Source organism: Pipistrellus kuhlii, unplaced genomic scaffold (genome assembly GCF_014108245.1).
Source record: "Pipistrellus kuhlii isolate mPipKuh1 unplaced genomic scaffold, mPipKuh1.p scaffold_m20_p_4, whole genome shotgun sequence".
Taxonomy (NCBI): domain Eukaryota; kingdom Metazoa; phylum Chordata; class Mammalia; order Chiroptera; family Vespertilionidae; genus Pipistrellus; species Pipistrellus kuhlii.
The window spans coordinates 47024783-47038909 of NW_023425540.1; the positions used below are offsets into that span (position 1 = coordinate 47024783).

The 14127-nt window shown below is 38.5% G+C and overlaps 1 protein-coding gene across 6 annotated transcripts in view; it reads right to left on the reverse strand.

The window, feature by feature from the left end:
* Nucleotides 1–14127, reverse strand: part of FAM172A (family with sequence similarity 172 member A) — a 338830-nt gene that overhangs the window by 123958 nt on the left and 200745 nt on the right. For all 6 annotated transcript variants that reach the window (XM_036408793.2, XM_036408791.2, XM_036408787.2 and 3 more), the window contains one exon: nucleotides 18–134. In XM_036408793.2, coding sequence (XP_036264686.1) covers nucleotides 18–134 — 117 coding nt within the window. The remainder of the gene's footprint in view (nucleotides 1–17; nucleotides 135–14127) is intronic.

Consider the following 14127-nt stretch of genomic DNA (forward strand, 5'->3'; position numbering starts at 1 on the left):
AAAAAACCCAGTCTTACCTCTCTCATCCATTCTCGAATCGTTTTGCCAGCTTCTTGATGCCACACATTGTGACAAGAGTCTGTCAGCGCTACAGCAGTTACCTTGTTTTTTACATCTGCTTCTCGTTGAATCATCTGTTTCAAAAAAAATAAAATAAAATATTGGCTATAATTTTTTTCTACTGGGTGCAGCCTGCTTAGTCATAGATAATAATATTGTATTAAAAATACAAAAGCAATATGCATCTCTTGTTCCAAGTTATTCTTTCTGCATGGAATACATGCCTTATTCTTGTCCAGAGATATGAAATGACCTAATATTTTATTTTAAAAAGATAATTTCACTTTAGTCTTAGAACTATGCAGTTCTGTCATTTTCTATGTGGTTTGACAATTCAAGGATTAAAGGGATCATAGGGGTAAGAAAGAGGATGCCCTGGGGGTTTCTTTCACCAGTTTCTTCTACCACTTCCTATTTCAGTGCTTTGGGGAAGTTAGTACCCATAGCTCACTGTTAGCAACAGGACTAATTCATGTTAATTTTCAGTTGATGGCACATCTGTAAAAAATGATATCTTGCTTTAACTTCTAGTTAACTAGCCTGTTCTTCACCATGGCTTTGTAATTTCTTGGTGTTTTATATGCCCACAAAGATCTTCTTCTTCAAAGCCTAGCAATATAAATCTGTTTTCTAATATACTTATTTATGTCAAGAAACTATTCACTTTAACTTCTTCCTGAAGAATATTCCTAGAAAATTAAGTGGTTATCAAAATTGAAAAAGAGCCGCTTGAAGAAACTGATGAATTCATCAATGGTCTATAAGATAAATAAATTGAAAAATAAAAGTTCCAGATTAAAAGAATCATAAAAAGTTTTAATTTACTAACACTAGTGACCCTAATTTAACAAAACAAATGTAAGAAAGCTTAATAAAAATTAGTTAAAATACAATAAGTAGAAGCTTTGAATTTTACAGCATGCTCTATTTCCTTATATCAGACTAGTGGCCCAGTGCACGAAATTAGGGCCTAAACTGGCAGCCGGACATCCCTTTTGCAATCTGGGACCGCTGGCTCCTAACCACTCACCTGCCTGCCTGCCTGATTGCCCCAACCACTCTGACTTCCAGCCTGCTCACTCCCAACTTTCTCCCCGCCAGCTTGCATGCACCCAACTGCCCTTCCCTGCTGGTCTGATTGCCCCCAACTGCACCCCCCTGCCGGCCTACTTGCCCCTAACTGCCCACCATGCCACCTGTTTGCCCCTATTTTCCCCCCCTGCCAGCCTGCTTGCCCCCAACTGCCCCCCACTGCCGGACTACTTGTCCCCAAACCCCCCACCCCCCGCCTTGCTGGACTGCTTGCCCCCAACTGTGCTGCCCCCACCAGCCTTCTCACCTCCAACTGCCCTCCCCTGCCAGCCTGATCACCTCTAACCATCTCTGCCTTGGTCCCGCCACCATGGCTTTGTCTAGAAGGATGCCTGGAAGGTCTCCCGGTCTAATTAGCATGTTACCCTTTTATTAGTATAGATTAGGGGTGTCGAACTCAATCAGAGAAGGGGCCAAAATCTAAAATCCAGCCTAAATCGCGGGCTGAATGGTTTACTGAACAGTCATAAACTGTCATTGTGATGGAAACGCAGCGGAGGGCAGTGATGACAGCATGGTGCGGGCCACATTGCAAGGCCTGGCAGGACGGATTTGGCCCGCGGGCCTTGTGTTTGACACATGTGGTATAGATGTTTCTTTCTCCCTCTAAAAAAAGTGATTTCTCTATAATTTAGTTAATTTTATAAATTTTATATAAAAATATAGTATCACATTTCAAAAAGGAAGCATTCTGAATGGTGATGAAAGCTTGTAGGAAAAACATTGCAAGCTATACTTCGTATATCAAACGATGCTTGGCATTCTGAATTAAAAATGTCTCTCTTGCTTTTAAGTTTCTTTAAACCCTGCATTTGCACATCCCCTTCCACTGAGCACTACCTACCTAATAGGAATCTATTCATGTTAATGCTGCCTCAGCAGCATCTCTGCACCTTAATCTTCATTCACAGTGTTTTCTGCTTATATAATACGGAAATCTTAAAATCAATGTCAGTTATCAACATGTAATATCACTACAAAAATTCACCTTGCAATACCAATAATATTTTTAAGAACATAAAATAATATGCTAATTCAATTCTTCACATATATTATTAAGTAGTTTGCTACCTTCTTCTAAATTATATTTTACAAACAGACTCTCATTGGATCATGTTGGCACTAGCATATAAAAATTTAAACCAACATAAGATAATAAAAAGCAAACTTCCACAACAGTGACTCCACCTGGCTTACAAAGAACTTACATTCCCTTACTCTAAAGAGTAACACTTTTGAAGATTTCGGATGATTGTTGCTGAAGTTACAAAATAAGAACATGCTCTCTGGTTCTCTAAGAATATGTCTGCATTTTAAAATATCAACCTTGGATTTAGTTGTTAATAGATGCTAATTTATTTAAGGTAGTAGTTTCTGAAGATGCTAAAATATTGAGGACTGTTGGTGAAATGATAAAAAAAAAAACTAAGTGTGAAATAGGCTGATGATTTAGAAGCAAAAGTAGAAAATCTGGGGATTAAAACCTGGGAGAATATTTATTTGTTACATGGACTAACAGAGAAAAAGAACTTTGGCTTGTTTGTCCATAGCGCTGGCATTGCAACTTTTCTTTACATCACATCAAATCATATTATAATCCAGCATGATAACTCCATATACTGTTACAGTATTTGACATCTTAAAAATCAGTTTATATTATATTATTAAAGGTGGGAGATGGTTAAATCACAGAGGATCTCAATGAAGAACTTCTTACAAATAATTTAAAATATTTGACTGTTTAGGATTAGAATTGTAATCTTAACAATTAGAAAATCTTAACAGTTTAGTTTCTCAGACTATTGGCCTGTTTCAGCCTTGCTGCGACTTCATCTGCTAATAATGGAACTACCTGCAACTGCCACTTCTGTCCAAAGCCTTCGTCTGCTTCTTACATTTGTTAGCCTGGTTCATGCCTCCCGCTTCCCTCCCCCCGCCTCCGCACCCCACCCCTTACTGCCTGCACTGTGATGAGCACTGATGAAAAGTATAGAGAATGGCAACCGTGGGGGTAGACTGAACACAGGGATTAAGGTTGTTTAAGAGACAGACGAACGTAGCTAAAGCAAGGAATAAGTGGAGGCCATAATAGTCCGTAAAACCCAGAAATCTGAAAGGGAGGAAGCCTTATCACCAAAATCTTACTAAATGTCAATCATATGAACACCTTTCAAATTCCCTGCAAAATTCTGTTTATAAAATATACAAATATTTTTCTAGGAGAAGATTCTTAGTTTTCATTAGATTTTCTAAGAAATCTCAGTCTCTAAAAATGATAAAGGACCATGTGATTTAAATGTCTCCAATGCATTCTTGAATCAACTATGAAATACCTGCCAAATGAGCCCTTCAAACAATTACAATTACATGAATTTAACATGTATATCAATATTTTAAGCAGAAAGGATATTCCATCTTTGTTTTCATATTTTCAATATAGTATCAAGAACTGGATAAATAAGTAACTTTGATATCCCAGATATCAACATCCTAAAGTTCCGTGGTTTAATAGGCTATGTGTATGGTAAGGTTACAATATTGTTTTTACTTGTGTTTGTATAATATTGAATTATATCTGAACAGCACTGCAAACATTTCAAAATGAATACATATTCATTCTCACTTTATTCTGAAATAATATGAAATATATGTAAAACTTGTATTATTTTTACATTTGAAGAAGATGCAACTGAGTGGAGAAATTGGATAAGGGTCACACAGATACGAAGTGACACTTGACCATGACTTTTGTTCTGTGTTCTTTCATCTATATCACATAGAGGTTTCTCAGTAACATACCATAATACTCATATAAATGAACTCATTTGGTTAATTCCCTTTTCATGTGTACAGCATTTCAATGACTTGGATAATTATTTTTAAAGATGAAAAAAAAATCCAAGGCCAGACCAGTAAGGAATGTTGAGAAATTATAAAAATCATGCCGCCCAGCTGTGAGGCTCCATGGTTGAGCAACTTGAAGATTAGCCTATGACCCAGGAGGTCATGGTTAGATTCCCAGTCAGGACACATGCCCAGGTTGTGGGCTTTCAGGAGGCAGCCGATCAATGATTCTTTCTCATCATTGATGTTTCTCTCTTCCTTTCTTTCCCTCTTCCTTCCTTTCTTTAAAATCAATAAAAACATATTTAAAAAATCAGGGCAAGATGGGAATTACCCATGATCAAAAATAGACCATCAACAGCACTTAAAAATTATCATTACAGTTCTACAATAAAATGAAAAATTTCTAGGATAAGAAGGAAAATTAGTATTTCTATAAGCCATGTTGATGATTTGAGAATATAAAACATTTGATGCTGTCACCTGATATTTTTGCTTCCCCTTCTTAATTCTACCCATTTATTTATTCATAGTCTTCTCCACCTTGGCTTATACACAATTAATCTATTTCCTTCATGGTATTGCATGATCCAAGTCTGACAAAAGCTGAACTCACCCAATAAATATCAAGTTCTCTGAAAAGATTAAAAACACATACCATCCATATGCAGGCTCATCTTGTTACTAAATTTTTTTTTATGAGGTTGAAATTGAAGAGAAACAAGAAACCTTCTATTGTTATTTTTTTCTCCCACAGTAATAAGATTTTAAACATTAAGTCACTGTAACAAAGTAGGAAAGCTAAGAGTATTTATTGAGAGTATTTTCAAGATGAAGACCAGAGGACCAGAGGGGTAGCTGCTGTTACCTTCGCTCCCCTCCTTGAGCCCTATGGCCCTTCCCCGGGGCTGCTATCATCCCTCCCCAGAAATCATGTAGATCTTTTCTATCCACCCACCTTACCATGCTTTCTCCAAGGCCCTCAACTATCTTCACAAGTACCCGGCCAAATCCAAATACTTCCTATCACCTTATAAGTTCCTTATTTCTCTTTTTGTACCTACAAGCTGTTTTAACTTTTCCTTGGGTTTCATTTCTTTCAGAACTCCATGAACTACTGTTTTACAAAGACTTTTTAGTTCTACAAAATTAAATTAAATTAAAAAGTTGCCATTCATTTGTCTTAGAAGATAAGCTTTGAAGGCAGGGCGATGATGATGTTATGGGGAAGCTTTATCCTGTACTCGTTGGAAGTAATTTCATATCTCCTGGAAATAGCTGAGGGCTTTGGGTTTTGGAAATTATGAATCCAACCTACTACAAAGGTCAATACTCCCAACCCAAAGAAGAAGTGAACCGTAAACTGGGTTGTCTTCGACCAAACTTAAGAAATAGATAATTTCACTTTCCCATATTTGTAGCCCAGCAGTTCTGGCACTCAGGATAAATAGGTCTTATATTTCCAAGTTCAAGAGGACTTCTTAAAAGAGGCCAATGTGAACTGGGGGTAGGGATGTATATATGTACATACAGGCCCATATTTCTATTTGCATATATAAGATGTTTTCAACATGTTTTGAGGGAAATGTTTTAAAGTCTTTCATCAGCAAAAGCCAATACCTTTTTAAAAATTCTGACATGTGTTACACATATGCACTGTGAGGGTTACAGCATGTGAATCACTTGTACAGGAAAGAATATTCTGAAAGAAAATCAAATAATGCATGTTTCCTTTAGATTAGGATCTGACACCAATGTACGTTTATAAATCTGAAGATCATTACTACTGTATGAGCATGAATGAATCATAGCTCTGGCTAACAGTACGATTGAGGTTTGAGATGTCTTTATTAAAAAATATATATGTATATAAATAGACTAGCTCCCTCTAGAGCTCCTTGAGTTAAGATCTCAGATTAAGTTGTTCCAAAGATTTGAAAAGTATGAAAAGCTGGCATCTTTTCACATTTTTGTTATTAAGATTATAGTTATATTCAGTGATTCTCCTTGAACATAGTCTTTATGTGGTTTGATACACTATGATATTTTACCACAAACCTCTCCCCTCACTTTACACTTCAGTCTGTACCTCCCCTAGTGTATGGCACACTGCCCTGCATGCAAAGCATCCCACTGGGTTAAAAATGTGCCCTGGGCCAAGATGACTAATCAGCCGACACTAGGTTTGGCAGAGTCTTTCTTGTTAATGTCTTCCTGAAGATTCTTTTGCACACGTCGATCCCAATAGCATGCTACTCACAAAACAAACATCATCTCTGCTGCAACACTGAAACCTTGGTTCTGTCATCCAAGGCTCTTGAAGTACCTCAAGTGATTACAACTGAAATACACGGGCTCTGGTAGATGAAATATGAAGACTAAACTGCCCAGCAGGAAATTCAGACAAGTATGACATTCAGCTCTCACAGTTCTGCATTCACCTTTCTTTCTTTCTTTCTTTCTTTCTTTCGTCGTGCTTTCTTTCTTCTTCATTTTCTTCTTTTCTTTCTATCTTCTTCCTTCCTTCCTTCCTTCCTGTCCTCTTCCTGTCCCTTCCTTCCTCCTCCTCCCTCTTCCTTCCTTCCTTCCTTCTTCTTTCTTTCTCCCTTTTTTTGTTGTTTCTTTTTTTTCTTTCTTTCTTTCTTTCTTTCTTTCTTTCTTTCTTTCTTTCTTTCTTTCTTTTCTTGAAAATAGAAACTTTCATGTAAGTAGTCTTCATAAGGAGTGCTGTGGTTTGGTTTAAGGACTTGGAGTCAGATTCCCTAGGTTCTTTATCCCTGCTCTGCCACATCTAGTAATGACACCTGAGTAAATTATTTCAATATCTTCTGTGTCTCAATTTCAGCACAGGTAGGGGAGAGAAGATAAATATACCTAACTCAGAATTATTAAGAGATGAACTCAATACAAAGCAACTAGCAGGGTACATGGTACACAGTTAAAACAATTGATCCCAGAAAAACACAGTGCAAACTACCCTATGGGTATAAACTAGGTACATTCTTTCTGGATGTAGAGGGCATAACTTAGAATGCATTTTAATGACAAATATTTTTTAAAAGTTATACATCTATAAAGAAAAGAATTATGAAAGATTGTTTTCCCTTACAGTATGGCTCAATAATTCTAAAACTACCTGGCCAAGTAGTAGAAAGAATTGATTATTGTGTCTGTTTAAAACCTTATAATCAGAGGACTAGGCTAGGAATAGCCCTGTGCACTTGGAAATGAAAATGGAACTGCTGAAGCCACATTGTGGTCGTCCACTCTCTTGCCCCAGTGAACCCTCAACTTAGCAGTGCTGAGCTGGCAGGAAGACAGTCCCTTTACTGCTTGTTTTCTACACAGAGGGAGTGTAGCTGAATATATTTTAAAAAAGATAATCACAGATATGAAGAATGTCCAGAGGAAGGCAGTATAGTGTTATAGTTAAAAGTATGCATAGGCTTTGGAATTAAATGTCCTTATATTTTACTTTTGGTTAACCATTATAAGAATAAAATATGAGAACAATAGTTATCACCTCATAGGGCAGCTGAAGGATAAATGAGATAAGGCGTGTAAGTAATCAGTACTGTCAGCGACCACTATTACTCTGGCATTCATTTCTTTTTCTTTTTTTTTTTTATTGATTTCAGAGAGAGGAAGGGAGAGGGAGAGAGAAACATCAATGATGAGAGAGAATCATCAAGTGGCTGCCTGCACACCCCCTACTGGGGATCCCACCTGCAACACAGTTATGTGCCCTGAACAGGAATTGAACTGTGACCTCTTAGTTCATGGGTCGATGCTCAACCACTGAGCCACACAGGCTGGGCTTGACATTTATTTTCAATTTCTAAAATGTATCCTCCCTTTTAGATATAGCATCTATATATTCTTCGTGACATCAACATTGGTGCAGATAGGGTGGCAGTTATGAAATGTACAACAACTTCTACACCTATTCCTCCCTCAATTATATAAAGTGATTTTGGCTTGCTTAAATATTTGTAAAGGAAATAATTATGCATAAAAAGGATTACCATACATTCCAGTTAGCCCAGGACAGCTCTAGTTTAATGCCCACTGACCAGGAGTAATTGTTAGTAGTGTCCTCTTGCACTGTTAAAAGTGTTCTGGTTTGGATGATAAATTATGTGGTCACTTAATGTATAAATGTAACATAGAAGTTAAATGCTACCCTAGCAAGTGGATAAATCTTAAAAAGTTTCAGCATGCGCAATGCTTAGCAATTTAAGCATATAGCCCAAACCTATATAGCTATTGCTCTAAAATAACCATGTAGGAAAACATTCAATAAATATTTCCAGAAATTGCTAAGTTTAAACTTCAGGGCAAGCCTGACTGCTGAGCTGAGCCCCTCACAGATGGACACAGCCTCACACCCTGGGTAGGTAAACATGGCCAGCTGGAGCCCACGGTAGCCACAGGATAGGACAACATTCTCTTCCTGTGCTTTGAAGCCGCAGCTTCGATTCCTACAACCTTTGTCTCATTTCAGGAAGGAAAGGGCTCTCTGCAGGCGAGGACCCCGAGGGATGGGGTATGTAAACTGAAACTCCTCGGGTCACATGCATTTATGAAGATACGTCTCCAGCCACCAGTTAGGGAATGGCAAGTTATGATTTATTATTACAGGCAGCCAGAAGAGAGCAGTAATAACTTCCTTTTCCTTTCCTGCCTGGCCCATGCTGCCACGTGCAGGCTCCTTCAACAACAAAAAAAGCATGTGTACAGTGGGTTGGAAAGAAAGAAACAAAACAAAAATAAATATTAAGTGACTGACAATCTGGGAGTTGGTAAAGAAGACCATTGCTTTACAAAAATACATATTAAAAAAAAAGGGCAGTTTAAAAAACTTAATCAAGAAAAGAGCAAATTAATTGTAATACTCAGTTTAAAAATCACTTATGAGTCTTTATTAATTGGCAGATACTAAGAATACTTTGGTGTGTATATATGCAGAATCAATGACTGATTTAAAACTTGTGGCAAACTATTTCATTAGGTTTGACAGGGGCAAGCATATACATTCAGCTGGGAGAGTGTTAATGTCCTTAAGTTTTAAAGTATACCATTTTCTTGTGGTCCGGGAAAAAGAAAGGCAAAGGGATAGGATTTCCTGGCACAAAGATGTATAGCAGATAACCAGAGGAGATTATGTTATTTAACAAATTTCTCTTGAAAGCATTTACATTAAGTATGAGGTAATGGATATTTTGATTGGTTTGGCTGTGGTGAATATTTCACAATATATACAGATATCAGGGTCATTTAGTAGTACAACTTAAATATCTACAATTTAAAAATAATCTTCACCCAAGGATATATGTTTTTCAAAACTGATTTTGGAGAGAGGGAAAGGGAGGGAGAGAGAAGAGGGAGAGGAAGGTTGGTTGGTTGCATCCCTATGTACAGACTGGGTATCAAACCCACAACCTAGTTATGTGCCTTGACTAGGAATCAAATCTGCAAACATTTAGTATATGGGAAGACACTCCAACCAACTGAGCCATCTGGCCAGAGCTACAGAACTTCCCCTCCCCTCCCCTCCCCTCCCCTCTCCCCTCTCCTTCCCTACCCCCTCCCCTCCCTTATCCCCTCCCCTCCCTCTCCCCTCTTCTTCCCTACCCCTCCCCTCCCTATCCCCCCCCCCCCCCTCTCCCCTCTCCTTCCCTACCCCCTCCCCTCCCTTATCCCCTCCCCTCCCCTCTCCCCTCCTTCCCTACCCCTCCCCTCCCTTATCCCCTCCCCTCCCCTCTCCCCTCTTCTTCCCTACCCCCTCCCCTCCCTTATCCCCTCCCCTCCCCTCTCCCCTCTCCTTCCCTACCCCCTCCCCTCCCTTATCCCCTCCCCTCCCCTCTCCCCTCCTTCCCTACCCCCTCCCCTCCCTTATCCCCTCCCCTCCCCTCTCCCCTCTCCTTCCCTACTCCCTCCCCTCCTCTATCCCCCTTCCCTCCCCTCCTTTTCTTTCATTAATCCTCTCCCAAGGATATTTTTCCATTGAATTTTTTTTTTAAGAGAAAGTGGAAGAGAGATGGAGACATACAGAAACATGACAAACATTGATGTGAGAGAGACATATCGATTGGTTGCCTCCTGAACATGCCCCGACCAGGGCCAGGGATTGAGCCTGCAATCAAGGTGTGTGCCTTTGACCAGAATCAAACTCAGGACCCTTCAGTCAGCAGGCTGATGATCTATCCACTGAGCCAAACTGCCTGGGGCCACAATATTTGATCATCCATGACACCTTACTAAAGCTAAAACAAACAAACAAACCAACCCTGTACACTGATTTTCCTCATAGAAGTTTGGCGTATTTAAAATTTGATTGAAGTTCAAAAAGTAACTCTAAATTTTTTTTATCAATAATTCAGGTTCCAATTACCTGTATGATTCTCAATATATTTTAAAGACTGTATATTCTGTTACCTGGCATAAACAGAGAAAACAGTATTCTAAAATATCAAGTATTCTAGGCCAGTGGTCGGCAAACTGCTCATGAGCTGCGGTTTGCTGCTTTGTTGATTAATGAGTTTGCTGACCACCGAGTAAGGCATTACCTTTACCCAGAAGTTTTAACTTAAGGTTAAATACATTAGTACATTATTAAAATGTGTTGTTGTTTTTTTTTTTTTTTTAAGTGTTTTTTTCCCTAAGGCAGTGGTGGGCAAACTCATTAGTCAATAGAGCGGCAAACCATAACTCATGAGCTGCATGTGGCTCGAGAGCTGCAGTTTGCAGACCACTGTTCTAGGCAATGCATTACTACTATACAATGCATTATCACTATACAATGCATTACTACTATACAATACATTACTACTATACAATGCATTATCACTATACAATGCATTATTACTATAAAGTTGAGGAAGATGTGGTTTGTGACCCTTCAGGGTTGAAGGCAGGTTTAGATAAGTTCTATAGGAATTCTTTAATATTCTCAGTATTTATACATAATTTCATTAGATAGAATAATTTCTTTTTAAGTACACTGGCAATTCAGGAAATATGTAGCTGTTTTATAGATGAGGAAATTGCTGCTTAGAGAAAGTTAAGTGACATGCCCATAGTCTCACACCTTGATCTTTTAACTCCAAATCCTGTGTCATTACACCATGACTATCTGTGTATATCACCCTGCACTTTCTGTCCTGATATATCGGTAATGATTTGCTCATTGTCTTTCTTGCCCACTAAATTGTAGGCTCCAAGAGGACAGGACCATCTTTGACAGGAAATACCACAGCCCCATTCCTTGCACATATATTGGCATAGAATAGATGCTCAAAAATTATTTTCGGAACGGATATGCTATTTACAGAAATTTACATAAACCAGCGGACATGACGGTTAGGAAGTTAGAGCGATGTCTGGTTGGCCATATTTAGAAGCAGACCACAGGTAAGCTGGGTTCTCCAGGAAACGGACTCTGAGGTGGAATTTCACTTGCATGATCTTTACAAAGGAGTGTCCTTAGGACCAACATCTGAGGAAAGGAGGGGGACAAAGCAGAAGTGGGCAGAGGGATTTCAAGGTGAGATGCAGGTCCAGTGACACAACCCCAGCGGAACTCTGGACATAGAAAGACCTTTCAGAGTCATCCCAAGATGGCTGAGTTTCGAATCTCCCACACTGCTCTTTGGATGTGGGCCCCATGGCTGCCAAAGCAATCCCTGCAGGGGCCTACAGCTGAAGGCTGTCTGCGGAAGCACTCCCAAGAGCTGAGGCAGCAAGTCCTCTCCTGGAGAAGGGGCAACTGGCTGTGTGTCACAACACCTACCCCAGGTCATACCGTCCATTCAAATCTAAGTCATCCTTCCATCTGCCCAGCAATCTTTGTCATGTTGGTGCACTTAAGACTGCATTATGATTTCAAGCACCATTATCTATGAGATCAAGTAAGTCTATCTCAGATTTTAGAACCCACAATCTAATCTATATTATCTATCCTATCCAATTTTGTGATTTCCCCCAACTAAAGGCCATAAAGGGAAAAAAGGAAAGGTAAAAGACGAAGAAGCATTGACTATTGAAAAGCATCAAGAAAATCAGTTACTAATTTCAAAAATTATCCTATAAGTTCATTGGGAAATGATTTTATTTTCTGAATTTCAAATGAAGTGTATATGTCAGATAATGCAAGATTTACTTGTGATTTCAAACCTAAATGCTCCAGGGTACAAAATAATTCCAAACTTCAAATAGCATATGCAGTCATTATTACCAGTGTCTGCAGTGATAAACTCCAACCTGGTAGTGTTGGTGCGGAAAGGAAGGGTGGACACAGACAGAGGGGCTTCCCTTTAAAGTAGCCAGGTTAGCTTTTCAAATCTCAGCCTTTAATCGATGTAACACAGAGAAAAATAAAGACTGTGCTATATAAAATCTGACCCAGAAGACATATGAGATTTTGATTCTTTTTCAGATCTTAGTTACTCTGTGCCCTCAGATATTTCTGAGTTTTTGCCTCTAGAAATTCAGAATAAACTTCATTTGATCATGTTTCTTCAAATGTAAGTTCAGGTTTATGCAGAAATCGTGTGATACTGATCTAATTTTATATATTGGAGGGGTTGCCTTAGCTTTTAGATTCTAGTATAGGCACTGACCCACTGACATAGTGAAGCAAGACCATCTAGATGTTGACATCCATTTTTAAATGGGAAAGTGACATCACGTGGTATTAGTCACAGGCTTCCCACATTGCTTCAAAATATTTGAGTATCTCCAGGTGGCTCTTCTACCGAAAAACTCATGGAATACCTGCAGCTTGTGTACCTGCTTAAACATTCAGGTGAATACTGTTACTGGAAGAATTTTATACTCAATGTACTTCCTATATGAGCTATTTAAATGCACACTCTACTGACCAAATATAGAACAATCCTTGTAAGCTGGAATTTTAAAATATGATTCTCATGATATGTTGTCATTTTTCTTATGAAAGCACATCTCATTTCTAAAATGATAACAAAAGACAATGGGAGTAAATTATTTGAAATATGTTCATTTGACATAGGACATTTTGGGATTGTATTTACCATACAAAATCATATAAATTTTGGGTGGAGGAAAAGATGGGGTTGAGATAAAAGTAACTATTCGTACCTTTATTTCATATGCATACACACTACACGTAGCAAGAGAGCACTTCTAATTTCAATACTCGTGAACCACCAGTAACAGTTACTATACACTAAGTGTCCTCTATCAATATCCACCGTAATGGAAAACACCAGAGTAGCACATCCGATCACTAACAGGAGGAGGAGAACCCTGACACCTATCATTGAGACATTTGATGACAGCTCTGATGCAAGATAGCACTGAAAAATTTACACCGAGGAAGGGTTTATGTGTGTGAGGGAGAATTATTCTCGAGGCTATTTTTAAGAATTCCATTTTTTCTTCATGTGTCTGTTCATTAGCACTTCTTCGGGGGATATTCCACTAGTTGAATCAATGATTTAGAGTCTATATTCTGCTATCGTTAAATATTGCCTCAGTTACAAGAGTATAAAATAATTCAAACAGCAAGAATCTAAAATAAATATACTTAGGCAACACAGTACAGAATGTTTTAATAAGCAACGGTATTTATCATGGTAGGAAGCAGAATTTCTGTTACATCACACCTTTTGTTAAGTAGCCAATTTAGCCAATATGAAATCCTATAAAATGGCAAAGAAATAAAAAAGAGTCAGTAGTTCACTAATTTAGAAAGTCAATTATATGTCACTGCTTCTTATCAGGTTAATTACTTCATTTGCATTTTTGGAAATTTAAAGCAGTGCATGAAAGGTGACAGATTGACAGCGCTGAAGACTGAAAGTCTTCCACTAATTTTCCCGAATGTTAATAATACAAAAGGCAATATACAAAACAGAGTCGCACATGGGTTTCATCTAGTGATATTTTAAGTGTGGAGATGGGAGAACCAGAGAGGTGCTTTCAACAAAACTTGACTGAAGAGGTGGGAGGGGGATAGCTTCTAAGTTGTCCTCAGGCATAGATGTATCTAACAATGGAGGTCAAATATCAACAAAACGCCAAGGTGCTTGAAGGGGGGAGAGTGAGTGATGTTCCAGAAAAAGAAACAAAGTGACTACTTTTGGGGAA